The sequence below is a fragment of the Quercus robur genome, chromosome 2 (assembly GCF_932294415.1).
Source record: "Quercus robur chromosome 2, dhQueRobu3.1, whole genome shotgun sequence".
In the NCBI taxonomy this organism is placed as follows: Eukaryota; Viridiplantae; Streptophyta; class Magnoliopsida; order Fagales; family Fagaceae; genus Quercus; species Quercus robur.
The window spans coordinates 91,402,960-91,416,821 of NC_065535.1; the positions used below are offsets into that span (position 1 = coordinate 91,402,960).

A 13,862-nucleotide genomic window follows, 5' to 3' on the forward strand; every position below is an offset into this window, starting at 1 on the left:
TTCAGCCCGTCGAAAGGTTCCAGCTGGGGTAGACGAAACTTGGAGGGTACAGGGCACTCCTGGACGGCTATGGTAAAGGGCGAATCCGTCTTCCGGACGATTCTCTCCAAGCTTTGGTCCGTCTTTCCTTTTATGGCGTTTCTTAGTTCGTCCATCTCTTTCCTCATCTCTCTCAAAAGATCCGAACTTGCTTCCTCCGGAGTGCTGGTTCGTCTTCTGTTGCTGTCTTCATCGTCTCCCCTATCTGCACGATTGCTTTCCTGCAGTAGTCGTTGTTTCATCTCTTGGTTCTGTCTTGTGAGTTCTTCCACGGTTGCTGACAGCGACTGGATTTGTAGGGCCAGCGCAGCAGGATCTGGATTTGTACTGGATTCCATTTGGACTGGGGACAGATCACGTTCTGAATCGTCGTTCCCACAGACGGCGCCAAACTGATGATGAATTGATCATCAGTTGATTATGATCGTCCAGATGGAAGCCGTTCCTCGCCAAATCAATCCTCTGCAATCCGTGGACGAACGAAAGTGAGTGATTCGTCGGCGTTGTGCCTGCAAAAAGGTCTCCGATGCCAAAGTCAGAAAGATTGACAAAGGAGAGCAATGAGAGTATTATACTAGAGTGTTTTCTTACCCCCACCCCTTTTGGGGTTCAGTCTTTATATATGTGCGCTTGCAAGTCATTCCTTCTAGCCGTTGGTGGAGTCTTGATGGAGGCTTTAATCTAGCCTTGTAACGTCCTTGCTGGGTGTTAATGATGAGCTGCCATTCCCAACGGTCTGAAGGTTGATTAATGTCTTCGTAACCGTTCTGCGAAGAGTGGCATCGAGTGTTCAGGTCTTTGAGTGACGACCTTTTCTCTCTGGACGATTTTAGTTAGGTCGTCCCTATCTTGCATTGTATGGACGATTGCCATTTTGGTCGGGCGTATCAATGGGTATTTCTATTTCTTTCTTTCTTTTGAATAATCATGGGTCGTTCTTGCATATTCCTTTCTTTTGTGGTTCTGGGATCAAAATTGTCTTAAATTTAATCAAACATAATTAATTAGCTTGGTATTTTACCATGAGACAATTAATTTTGGAAATTTTATTGAAAAAGAAAAAAGAAAAAAGAAAAAAACATGATGACAATTTTATTCTATATCTTCCAAGTCAAGGATTTCTATTTCCTATGTGAAGCAATGGATCCATTAATGACCAATATAGCATAAACAATATTCTATGTTCTAGGAATAATTTAATCATCAATATATTACTAAAAACTGAAGCATAGCATTTAATGTTGTTACGCTCCTATTGAGCCACGTTAGCAGCCATGTCATTATCAATTTTTTTCCAATTTTTTTATACAATTTTTTAACATTTAAAGTGAATTAAAAACTCTATCATATTACAATCAAAATATCATATTTAATTTATCTTATTTTTAATTATTCTTATTTATTATTAAATTTTCAATTCCATTTTAACTTTTCATATCCTCACTACTCTCTACCTTAACTTTCTTCAACCTTTCTCATTCCATTTCAACTTTTCATATTCCCACTACTCTCAATATTAATATTATTCTATCTTTTATCTTCCTTTATTTTTTACTCTTCTTATTCTTATCCTCATGCTATAAAATTGTCATTCTCCCTCTTATTCCATGTATAATTTCTATTTTTCCACACACAAAAGCCCCTCTCTCTCTCTCTCTCTCTCTCTCTCTCTCTCTCTCTCTCTCTATATATATATATATATATATTTTTTTTTTCCTTCAATTTTTGGTATATATATATTTTTTAATTTTAGTGTAACAGGTTGACCATCAAAATATACTAATGCAGTATTGAAAGCTCCACCAAATGCATCGTAGAAATCAGTTTTAGACTACTAGAAGTCAGTTAGTTTGCTAAAATTGGAATTGACAGGTAATCCAGCTTGTATTACTAAAAGCTGAAGTATAGCATTTAATGTTACTACGCTCCCATTGAGCCATGTCAGCAGCCATGTCATTATCAATTTTTTCCCAATTTTTTTATACAATTTTTTAACATTTAAAGTGAATTAAAAACTCTATTATATTACAATCAAAATATCATATTTAATTTATCTTATTTTTAATTATTCTTATTTATTATTAAATTTTCAATTCCACTTTAACTTTTCATATCCCCACTACTCTCTACCTTAACTTTCTTCAACCTTTCTCATTCCATTTCAACTTTTCATATTCCTACTACTCTCAATATTAATATTATTCTATCTTTTTATCTTCCTTTATTTTTGACTCTTCTTATTCTTATTCTCATGCTATAAAACTGTCATTCTCCCTCTTATTCCATGCATAATGTCTATTTTTCCACACACAAAAGCCCCTCTCTCTCTCTCTCTCTCTCTCTCTCTCTATATATATATATATATATATATTTTTTTTTTCCTTCAATTTTTGGTATATATATATATTTTTAATTTTAGTGTAACAGGTTGACCATCAAAATATACTAATGCAGTATTGAAAGCTCCACCAAATGCATCGTAGAAATCAGTTTTAGACTACTAGAAGTCAGTTAGTTTGCTAAAATTGGAATTGACAGGTAATCCAGCTTGATACAATTTAGTTTTATATTTTATGTTGTTATCTTTTTTATTCTCATTGGTTGTTAAATGTTATATTATTGCATTATAAAGATAGTATATAAAAATATAATATTATTTTATTACATAGCATAACTAAAATAATATGGTGTTTATTGCTATAAATTTCATTTTTATCATTTTATTCTCATCTTATTTTATTCAACATTTAAATTTAGCAACATCCTCCATATCATAATTATTTATATTTTGTCTCATTTTTTTAAAAATTAAACTATAATATTTTATTCAATAAATAAAAATTGTTCTTATAAAGTCTTCCCATGAAATGTTACAATGCATCAATGGAAAAATAAAATACAAAACAAATATCAATTTAGAAACACTCAATTAAAAAAAAAAAAAAGAATAAACAATTTTCTTATAAAGTATTCCCATAAAATGTTACAATGCATTACTAGAAAAAGAGAATACAAAACACATGCTATTTTAGAAACACTAAATTTATAATGATAATAATAATAATAATAATAATAATAATATCAAACCAAACATATCATAAAATAATAAACTAATAGTTATGGATGTACTAACTTCATGGCAGCAAAATGGAGTAAAATAAAAATAAAAATAAACGTTACAATATGCATATTTAGTACATTAGAATTATCATCAAATTTGGGAAAACAATAGGATGTTAACAAGGAGGGAGAGAAAGAGATTAGTAAAAGAAATCAAACGTCAATTAAATAAATTAATTAGTAACCGTTAATTGGAAAACAAAGAGACCGACGGCTAAAGGAGTAAAAAATTAATTAAAGATGACCCTACGAATGTTATTATAAACTTTACAATGCAAATAAATAAATCGTTAAATTCACTTAATTAAATCATATAATCATCAATTAAATAAAATCATACAAAATTTAAAGTTGAAACTAATCAATCTCTAACCTAGAAAATCATATTTATTATCAAAACTAAAAGGAAAACGTTCTTCAGTAATAATAGAAATATATAAGAAATAAAGATGAAAATTTTCAAAATATTTTTTTTTTGACATTTCATTTAACATTATTTATAAATAATAAAATATAAAAAAAGTCCTTAAATGCTTATATTTTTCACACACCATGACTTTTAAAATCTAATGAAAGGTTCGAAGAATTTAACTCTCATTTAATGCCTCTATTATGAAAATCAACAGCCAGTAAAATATGATAATAGTAAGAAACGTTATAAATGAGAACATGAAAAAAACTAATTAGCCATTATTATTATGGAATAGATGTCTTTTTTTTTATGCATCTAAGAAAATGAAATGTATAGGGTTTACTTATTAAGGTATATGTAAAGATTCACATTAAAAAAATATGTAAAGGTTTTTTGAAAAAAAAAAGCAGATGTAAGGTTTTTATTAACTTAAAAGACAATGAAAAACCAATTTTTAATTACTACAACCGTCGCTACTCTATAAATCACACACAACACTATATTCAATATCCTAAACAACATAGTTAGGCCCTTTTGGATATACACCACCATATTCAACTTATAAATTACAACCCAAATCAATCATACAATTACACAATCAAAGCATGAACATGTAACATGTATTACCTTCTGAATTATTGCTTGGAATTTTCACAATTATTGAAAGAGAATCTCCAAATTTAATTTTTAGAAAACATCAAGACAAGGTGAATTTTATTCTTTTTAACTTCCATGAAATGTTACAATGCATCAATGGAAAAATGAAATACAAAACAAATATCAATTTAGAAACATGCAATTAAAAAAAAAAAAAAGAATAAACAATTTTCTTATAAAGTATTCCCATAAAACGTTACAATGCATTAATAGAAAAAGAGAATACAAAACACATGCTATTTTAGAAACACTAAATTTATAATAATAATAATAATAATAATAATATATAAGAAATAAAGATGAAAATTTTCAATTTTTTTTTGACATTTCATTTAACATTATTTATAAATAATAAAATATAAAAAAAAGTCCTTAAATGCTTATATTCTTCACACACCATGACTTTTAAAATCTAATGAAAGGTTCGAAGAATTTAATTCTCATTTAATGTCTCTATTATGAAAATCAACAGCCAGTAAAATATGATAATAGTAAGAAACGTTATAAATGAGAACATGAAAAAAACTAATTAGCCACTATTATTATGGAATAGATATCTTTTTTTTTATGCATCTAAGAAAATGAAATGTATAGGGTTTACTTATTAAGGTATATGTAAAGATTCATGTTAAAAAAATATGTAAATGTTTTTTGAAAAGAAAAAGTAGATGTAAGGTTTTTATTAACTTAAAAGACAATGAAAAACCAATTTTTAATTACTACAACTATCGCTACTCTATAAATTACACACAACGCTATATTCAATATCCTAAACAACATAGTTAGGCCCTTTTGGATATACACCACCATATTCAACTTATAAATCACAACCCAAATCAATCATACAATTACACAATCAAAGCATGAACATGTAACATGTATTACCTTCTGAATTATTGCTTGAAATTTTCACAATTATTGAAAGAGAATCTCCAAATTTAATTTTTAGAAAACATCAAGACAAGGTGAATTTTATTCTTTTTAACTTCCATAGAAAAAAAATATTACGCACTTTATTTCAACCCTTATGGAAAAGAAGGTTTACATGTAGCATGCAAAACGTGTTTAATTGACTTAGAGATGTAAAAATTAGTCAACCAACTATGGTAGAATTAAGGTTTCAAATTTTAAATAAAACAATTCTACAATAATAAAAAATTATTTTGTGATAAATATGATTATGAAATGCATTACTTTTCATTAAATTAGTTCAAATTACAAAATAATAATAATAATAATGAGATCTCCATAAAAAATAATCACGCGCAACGCGCGAGTTTGTGACTAGTTTAATATAACAATATTTTTGAATTTAAGTAGAAAATTTAGAGTACTATTGCGAACAAATTGCACCTAAGAACATGTCAATTAAAGAAACAATAGAGAGTATAACTTTAGACAGGATATAGTGAAAAAAAAAAAGAAAATAAACAATTGATTTTAACTAATTTGCCGAGGATTCATAATCAAACCCTAAAATTTTTTGGAACTAAAGGCTTTGTTGTTGTTTTGCATAGTATTGGCCCAGAACATAGAGCACAACTATTTCTTCTGAACCAATGTTTAAATGATTGCCACTAGATTATATTAATTAATAAATATCGTCATTCCTAGTGCTATATATAAAATAACTTTGATGACATTATTGCAGTGCCAACATATTACGGGACCTTTAAATTTAGTTAAATTGCTGCAGTATGGATTAATTTTGTTTGCCACTTAAAATTTCACATTATGCATATGTTTATGTGCTTAATCATTGAAGTACCATTTTTATTTTTTATAAATACAAGTCAATATAACCATAAGCACGCCAAGAACCAACAGCACTGGAATGTAGTGGAGAAAACAATCTCTTGTATTATAGACATATATAACATTACAGGATTACAGAGAGAATAAGAATAGATTTTGGCCAATGTAGTGATGACAAAAAGGCAAATAATGAAAGAATTGAATTCTAGAAATTACATGAATAGACTAACTAATATAATATTAAAAGAATCTATATATGTATAGGATGTTCCTTTTCTCCATCAAGCGCTGCATTCAGGAGGGAGGCCCTGGGGAAACCTCTTAGTGTCTGAGCAGTAATTATATATCATGTAGTTCTTCTGCACCCATTTTAGCCTCTCTTGACTTGCACTGTCGAGCTCTTGTGAAAGCCATGAACTTCTTTTGGAGGAAGGTGAAGGAGTAGTTGAACTACAAGAAGATGCTCCAGAAGACCATGTGCAAGCATCAGCTTTGAAGTTTCTGTATGAAGCAGTAAAGGGTGCTTGGCTCCAGTCTGTCTTGACAAGTCCACCTCTTGTTGCCCAATCATCAGCATTCCAGAGGCTAGAGTATATCCTCATTGGCTGGTTCTTTGGAAATGGAACCCCAATTGACTCTGAGTTCTTGAACTCTCTAATGGGAGTGCCATCCACAGAGTATCTGAATACCAGTTAAAAAAATGTAAGACTACATGTACACTAGGAAGGAAACAAAAAGACAACTCATGTAGGAAAATAATAAGTCTAGGGACAACATTTTTCACTACCTGATTTATGTAAAATAAAAGTGGTGGACAACAGACTAGGTCAGAAGTTATGAAAAATTATGAAAAATGTTGAGTGTCTAAGCATTACTAATTGGAAAATAAATACATATAAGGAGAGCTTACATAATGCGCTGAGGATTCCAAAGGATAGAATAGGTATGAAAATCTGCAGTTGGGTCAAACCAGAGATAGAACTGTTGCTCTCTGTTGCCTTTGCCTTGGCTGAAGACATTAGTGTGAAGGATGTAAGGATCACCGCTAAGATTTCCCAAGAACTCAAAGTCGATCTCATCCCATGTTGATCCATTAGAAGATAACTGTATGTAAACACAAAAATTCAAAGGGATAAATATTAGTAAATGAACATTAATTTGTGTTGATGGATTGTGATAATACCGACTCTACAAGAAAACTTACATAGTAGGCAGTAACAGTGCCCGCAGAGTTTCCAGGAACTAGCTTGAGCTGCATATCTATCTTTCCAAAGAGGTACTCATTCTTGGATTGGAATCCTGAGCCAGAGGCTTTGTCAAGTTTGAGAGTAAGAAGCTCACCATTGTTGAGTATGTTAGCCCGTCCATCTCCCCATGTGATGTCAAAGTCTTGGCTCAAGTTGCCAACAGTAGCAACTATCAAAGAGCTAACAAGAATAGGCATAAGAAGCATCAATTTAACACAAGAAGAAGTGGAAGAAGAAGCCATGGAGAGGATTTGTAGTATTTCTTATGTGTATGAGGTTTGGAAGGAAGGATGAGTGTGCTTAGGAACTTGGATTGGTATTTATAGCAGCAGAAAGGTTACAAAGACGTGTATCCAAAAGGGAAGGAAAATGCATGGGAAGATCCAGTCAGCTAAGTTGTAGACAGTTGTTGCCTTTAAGAAAGAGCAAAATTAGCTGTAAAGATCGCACTACCAAACACAACCAAATCAATATCATTAATATTTTGTCCTATAGTACGCGGATTCAATTATTTTAGAGTAGAAAAGGTTGAAAGCTTTTGTTGCCCAATTCTCATCTCTCCCTTTCTTTTGTTTAGGCACCAGGCCAGCTTCAGAGAGTTCCAATGAATACCCGTTGTGGGTGGTCTAGTGTCTGTTCCAACTAATACTCCTAAATCACAACCACCCCCACAACTTGAGCACCTGGAAAAGTAAAAATTCACACGTTTTCCTTTAGTGATGTCTCCATCCATGACATAAATACAGTTCCTATGCGTCCATCTGCTTTTCAAAATAAATACAAGTAGCTTCCTGGATATTGCCTAGCACAAATTGGGCCATTTTTTTTTCTTTCTCATTGGAAGCATGTGTAAAATCATTATTGCAACTATGACGGGAAGCCTGTCTTATAGTCATAATTGCCCCCCGGGGGGGGGGGGGGGTGGTGTGTGTGTGGGGGTGTGGGTGTGTAAGAATAAAGAGATACCATTGTGCTTTGTAGCCAAGAGTGTGTGATTCACAGTAACTTTTTTCATTCATTAACCTGCTGAAGTGGTTGGCTATGTTTATGGGGAGTGGACAATCACTTTAGATGTAATCACTTTTTTTTTTCTTCACTATTTATAGTTGATCACTTCAACAAGTTACGATAAAAGTTGTATCTTGAATTTATTATTTCTCATTTAAAAGAGAATTTGGGTTGGATTCCTTTTTACCTCTGTTGTGTTAAGAATAAAAGAGAGAAAAAAAGACACTTAGAACAAGCTAGTATTTTCATATCTGATGTTTTTGAAAATAATTTTTCCAAAATAATGTTGATTCTGTCTTAATGTTTTTTTTTTTTTTCTTTTAAATTTTTTGGATTCTTCTAATTCAAGTTCACAAAAAATTGGTTCTTGAAACGACTAATAACTTTTTTATATGCTTGTAATAATTAATTAATTAGTTTGAAGAAAAATTTTTCAAACTCTTTTTATATCTTTTTATTGGATGTAAATTTTGAAAATCTAACCATTGGATTGTATGTTCTTCATGTTCTTAACATTTACGTAAAATTTTATTGAAATTAGATTTTATTTATTATTTGGTCAATAAACTTATTTTTTATGCATAATTTTAGACCGTAAAAACTTGAAAATTAAATATTTGATTATTGAATAGGTATTGATCTTTGATCTTTTTGAAATTTTGCAAACATGGAGAATATAATAAGAACATACAATTCAGCTGTTAGATTTTCAAAATTCATATCTGTAGGGACTAGGTTCGAGCACTTCTACTATTGGATGAGTAGACTCAAGCCCAACTAGCCTAATACAATAAATTCATAGAGAATGAGTTTAAAAACTAGGTCTTAGTCAGGATTACAACAATTAGACACGGTTATGTATGGATTGAATAACAAGGATATAGACTAAAGTATGAAGTTCTATCCTTGGGCACTTCGTCCGAGGAACTTAGTAATCTTCTTCTTTCTTCAATGCTAGGTTCCAAAGGCTTCCAAGATCATGCAGATTTCTCCTGTATTCTCCTTTTTTCTCCCTCCTAATTCTCGATCCCTCATTCTTGGAGGATCTCTCACATTGTATATCTCCTTCCAATCGATCTTGGCCCTCCATCTGTTGGTCATGCAGGTCCTTATTCGAGTGCTCGTCCCATCAGCCACCTTCCCAAACTCTCTGTGAGTTGCGGCAACCAAGACCGCACTATTCAGGAGTCATTTCCTCATTAATGCGGCCAGAACGTTAGTTGGGTGCATTTAATGGAGAGGTAACAGTTTCTCCTTGAATCACTCCTACACCATACCCCCATGGGTGTCCTACTGTACTTGTCCTTTTTTTGGGGGCGCTCTAGGAGGCTGCCTTTGACGGCGTGCCGTTCTTTCCTTCTGGGATCTGGGATGCCAAGAACAGGATCGTCCTCGACAACGTTTCTAAGCTGTTTGGGCTTTCTTTGTTCATCCTCGGCCATTTCTTCCTCCTCGGCATGGGCTTTGGGCTTAGTATAAAGTGGGCCGGGGTTGTTAAATTCTTTGGCCCCATAATATCTGACAAAAAGATATAAAATGAATTTGAAAGATTTTTCTTCAAATTAGTTCAGAAAGAAACCTTTTCAATTACAACCCCACCCCACCTCTCCTTTTATTTTGTTTATCTTTTGCTTAGGCACCAGCCAAGCTTCATAGAGTTCCAAGTAATACTCCTTTTTGGGTGCTAGTATCTTTTCCATTATTACTCCTAAATCACAACCACCTCCACCATTTGAGACTTTAAAAGACATAATAGTAGTACCTGGAAAAGTGAAAAATCACATGGTTACCTTTACTGATATTTCCACTATCCATCCATGATATATACTGTAGGGACTAGGTTTGAGTACTTCTACTATTGGATGAGTAGACTCAAGCCCAACTAGCCCAATACAATAAATTTATAGAGAATGGGTTTAAGAACTAGGTCTTAGTCAGGATTACAACAACTAGACACGGTTATGTATGGATTGAATAACAAGGATATAGACTAAAGTATGAAGTTCTGTCCTCGGGCACTTCGTCCGAGGAACTTAGTGATTTTCTTCTTTCTTCAATGCTAGGTTCCAAAGGCTTCCAAGATCATGCAGATTTCTCCCGTATTCTCCTTTTTTCTCCCTCCTGATTCTTGATCTCTCATTCTTGGAGGATCTCTCACATTACATATCTTCTTCCAATCGATCTTGGGCCTCCATCTGTTGGTCATGCAGGTTCTTACTCGAGTGCTCGTCCCATCAGCCACCTTCCCAAACTCTCTGTGAGTTGCGGCAACCAAGATCGCATTGTTCAGGGGTCATTTCCTTATTAATGCGGTTAGAACGTTAGTTGGGTGCATCTAATGCGGAGGTGACAGTTTCTCCTTGATTCGCTCCTACACCATACCCCCATTGGTGTCTTACTGTACTTGTCCTTTTTCTAGGGGCGCTCTAGAAGGCTGCCTTTGATGGCGTGCTGTTCTTTCCTTCTGGGGTCTGGGATGCTGAGAACAAGATCGTCCTCGGCAACATTTCTAGGCTGTTTGGGCTTTCTTTGTTCGTCCTCGACCATTTCTTCCTCCTCGGCATGGGCTTTGGGCTTAGTATAAAGTGGGCTGGGGTTATTAAATTCTTTGGCCCCACAGAACACATGTAACAAATTCTAACTAATTTGTTGAAATCCATAATCAAACCCTAAAAATTTTGGAACTAAGGTTTGTTCGTTATTGTTTTGCATAGTGTTGACTCATTATGAAGAACATACAACGCATTAATTTCTTTTAAACCGATGTTTAAATAGTAGGAAGTGTTAACAGATGCCTTAAAGGTATTAGTTAAGCAACTATTTTTAGAAACATTTTATGGGAAAATAATAAATCAATTAATTTTTTTGTAGCTTTTTATATTTTCTATGAAAGTGATGTCAAAACTTCTCTAATATAGTTTATTAACAATTACCCTAAGGGTATCCATTAACATGACCCTTAAATGATTGTCATTAGACTAGATAAATTAATAAACATCCTCATTCCTAGTGCTATATAATAACTTTGATCACTATTGAAGTGCCAACATTTTATAGGACCTTAAAATTTGGTTAAAATGCTGTAGAAGATAGTATTAATTAATTTTGGAGAAAAGTTAACAGATGCCTTAAAAATATTGGTTTAACAAACAGTTTTAGAAACTTTTTGTAGGAAAAGAAGAAGAAAAAAAAAAATTACTTTTTTTGATGGTTTTTTATATTTTCTATAAAATTAGTGTCAAAACTTTTTAAAAATTGTTTTATCTATAATTACCTTAAAGGCACCCATTAATATAACTCTTAATTTTGTTTGCCACTTAAAATTTCACATTAAGCATATGTTTATTTGTTTATTCATTGAAGGGTCCTGTTAACGATGCTTAAGATATTTGTTAATATATAATTTTAGAAATTTTTTTGATATTATTTTTATAGAAAATATAAAAAGTATAAAAACAATTTACTTTTTTCATTTTCAATAATTTTTTTTTTAAACCAATACTTTTAACACATTCATTAACTTCTTTCTATCATTGAAATACCATTATAAATTTTTTATATGGATACAAGTCAATTTAAGCATAAGCTCGCCAAGATTCAACAGCACTGGAATGTAGTAGAGAAAAAAAAATCTATTGTATTTTTCCGTAGGATTGATGACAAATAGGCCAATAATGAAAGAATTGAATCCTAGAAATTACATGAATAGATTAATATATAATAAAAGAATCTATATATGTAAAGGATGATCCTTGTCTCCATCAAGCACTGCATTCAGGAGGGAGGCCCTGGGGAAACCTCTTAGTGTCTGAGCAGTAATTATATATCATGTAGTTCTTCTGCACCCATTTCAGCCTCTCTTGACTTGCACTGTCCAGCTCTTGTGAAAGCCATAAACTACTATTTGAGGAAGATGAAGGAGTAGTTGAACTACAAGATGATGCTCCAGAAGACCATGTGCAAGCATCAGCTTTGAAGTTTCTGTAGGAAGCAGTAAAGGGTGCTTGGCTCCAGTCTGTCTTGACAAGTCCACCCCTTGTTGCCCAATCATCAGCATTCCAAAGACTTGAGTATATCCTCATTGGCTGGTTCTTTGGGAATGGAACCCCAATTGACTCTGAGTTCTTGAACTCTCTAATGGGAGTGCCATCCACAGAGTATCTGAATAACAGTTCAAAAATGTGAGACTATATGTACACTGGGAAGGAAACAAAAAGACTACTCATGTAATGGAAAATAATAAGTCTAGGGGAAACATTTTTCACAGCTGATAATATGGTCTGGTGTGATTTATTTATAACAAATAGTGACACCAGTAGTAGACTCATTTGAACGTGACTTGATCCAATCACATCAGGCAGACCATGTTATGCGTTTTGAGATATGTTGTGTACAATATTGTATTACTCATGAGAAGATGAATAGGTAGAAGGAGGAGAGCTTACATAATGCGCTGGGGATTCCAAAGGATGGAATAAGTGTGAAAATCTGCAGTTGGGTCAAACCAGAGATAGAACTGTTGCTCTCTGTTGCCTTTGCCTTGGCTAAAGACATTAGTGTGAAGGATGTAAGGATCACCACTTAGATTCCCCAAGAACTCAAAGTCTATCTCATCCCATGTTGATCCTTTAGAAGATAGCTATATGTAAACACAGACATTCAGATGGATAAGTAAACGAACATAAATATGTGTTGATGGTATGTGCAAATACTGACTCTACAAGAAAACTTACATAGTAGGCAGTAACAGTGCCAGCAGAGTTTCCAGGAACTAACTTGAGCTGCGTATCTATCTTTCCAAAGAGGTACTCATTCTTGGATTGGAATCCTGAGCCAGAGGCTTTGTCAAGATTGAGAGTAAGAAGTTCACCATTGTTGAGTATGTTAGCCCGTCCATCTCCCCATGTAATGTCAAAGTCTTGGTTCAAGTTGCCAACAGTAGCAACTATCAAAGAACTAACAAAAATAGGCATAAGAAGCATCAATTTAACACTTGAAGAAGTGGAAGAAGAAGCCATGGAGAGAATTTGTAGTGGGTGGTAAGCAAATACTACTAGTAGTAGTAGTATTTTATGCATGAGTATGTGAGGTTTGGAAGTGAAGGATGAGTGTGCTTAGGAACTTGGATATAATTGGTATTTATAGTAAGGACACAGTAGACAGGTTACTAAGAAGTGTATCCAAAAGTAAAGGAAAATGCATGGAAATATCCAGTCAGCTAAGCTATAGACAGTTGTTGCCTTTAAGAAAGTGTAAAATTAGCTGTAAAGATCGCACTACCAAACACAACCAAACGAATATCATTAATTTTTTGTACTATTGTACGCGTTTTGAATTATTTTTGAGAAGAAAAGGTCAGAGTTATTGTCGCTCAATTCACATCTCTCTCTTTCTTTTGTTTAGGCGCCAGCCCAGCTTCATAGAGTTCAAAGTAATACTCCTTTTGGGCGCTAGTGTCTGTTTCAAGTCCAACTAATACTACTCCCAAATCACAACAACCTCCACCAATTGGGACTTTAAAGACATAATAGGAGCACCTGGAAAAGTGAAAATTCAGACGTTTGCCTTTACTGATATCTCCATCCATGACATAAATACAGTTCCTGTGACTCCATCTGCTTTTC

At 33.0% G+C, this 13,862-nt stretch overlaps 3 protein-coding genes across 3 annotated transcripts in view; all 3 read right to left on the minus strand.

Annotated features, from left to right (window-relative positions):
- The window catches only part of LOC126715787 (probable xyloglucan endotransglucosylase/hydrolase protein 23), a 53,120-nt gene that overhangs the window by 25,395 nt on the left and 13,863 nt on the right, over positions 1-13,862 (minus strand). The window lies entirely within an intron of this gene.
- On the minus strand, positions 6,066-7,536 carry LOC126715786 (probable xyloglucan endotransglucosylase/hydrolase protein 23). The gene is made up of 3 exons (XM_050416579.1): positions 7,188-7,536; positions 6,894-7,087; positions 6,066-6,664 (listed from the first exon to the last, which is right to left on the minus strand). The coding sequence occupies exons 1-3, from the start codon at positions 7,470-7,472 to the stop codon at positions 6,265-6,267; spliced, it is 879 nt and encodes a 292-aa protein (XP_050272536.1). The 5' UTR covers positions 7,473-7,536; the 3' UTR covers positions 6,066-6,264.
- LOC126715784 (xyloglucan endotransglucosylase/hydrolase protein 22-like) lies at positions 11,853-13,417 on the minus strand. The gene is made up of 3 exons (XM_050416577.1): positions 12,972-13,417; positions 12,684-12,877; positions 11,853-12,399 (listed from the first exon to the last, which is right to left on the minus strand). The coding sequence occupies exons 1-3, from the start codon at positions 13,314-13,316 to the stop codon at positions 12,000-12,002; spliced, it is 939 nt and encodes a 312-aa protein (XP_050272534.1). The 5' UTR covers positions 13,317-13,417; the 3' UTR covers positions 11,853-11,999.

Bases quoted from the DNA above. Each gene is read 5' to 3' on its own strand.
- LOC126715786 (XM_050416579.1), bottom strand. From the start codon at position 7,472: ATGGCTTCTTCTTCCACTTCTTCTTGTGTTAAATTGATGCTTCTTATG. The intron at 7,088-7,187 runs GTAAGTTTTCTT...GTTTACATACAG, and splicing joins GCACTGTTACTGCCTACTAT to TTATCTTCTAATGGATCAAC. The intron at 6,665-6,893 runs GTAAGCTCTCCT...ACTGGTATTCAG, and splicing joins TGGAATCCTCAGCGCATTAT to ATACTCTGTGGATGGCACTC.
- LOC126715784 (XM_050416577.1), bottom strand. From the start codon at position 13,316: ATGCATAAAATACTACTACTACTAGTAGTATTTGCTTACCACCCACTA. The intron at 12,878-12,971 runs GTAAGTTTTCTT...GTTTACATATAG, and splicing joins GCACTGTTACTGCCTACTAT to CTATCTTCTAAAGGATCAAC. The intron at 12,400-12,683 runs GTAAGCTCTCCT...ACTGTTATTCAG, and splicing joins TGGAATCCCCAGCGCATTAT to ATACTCTGTGGATGGCACTC.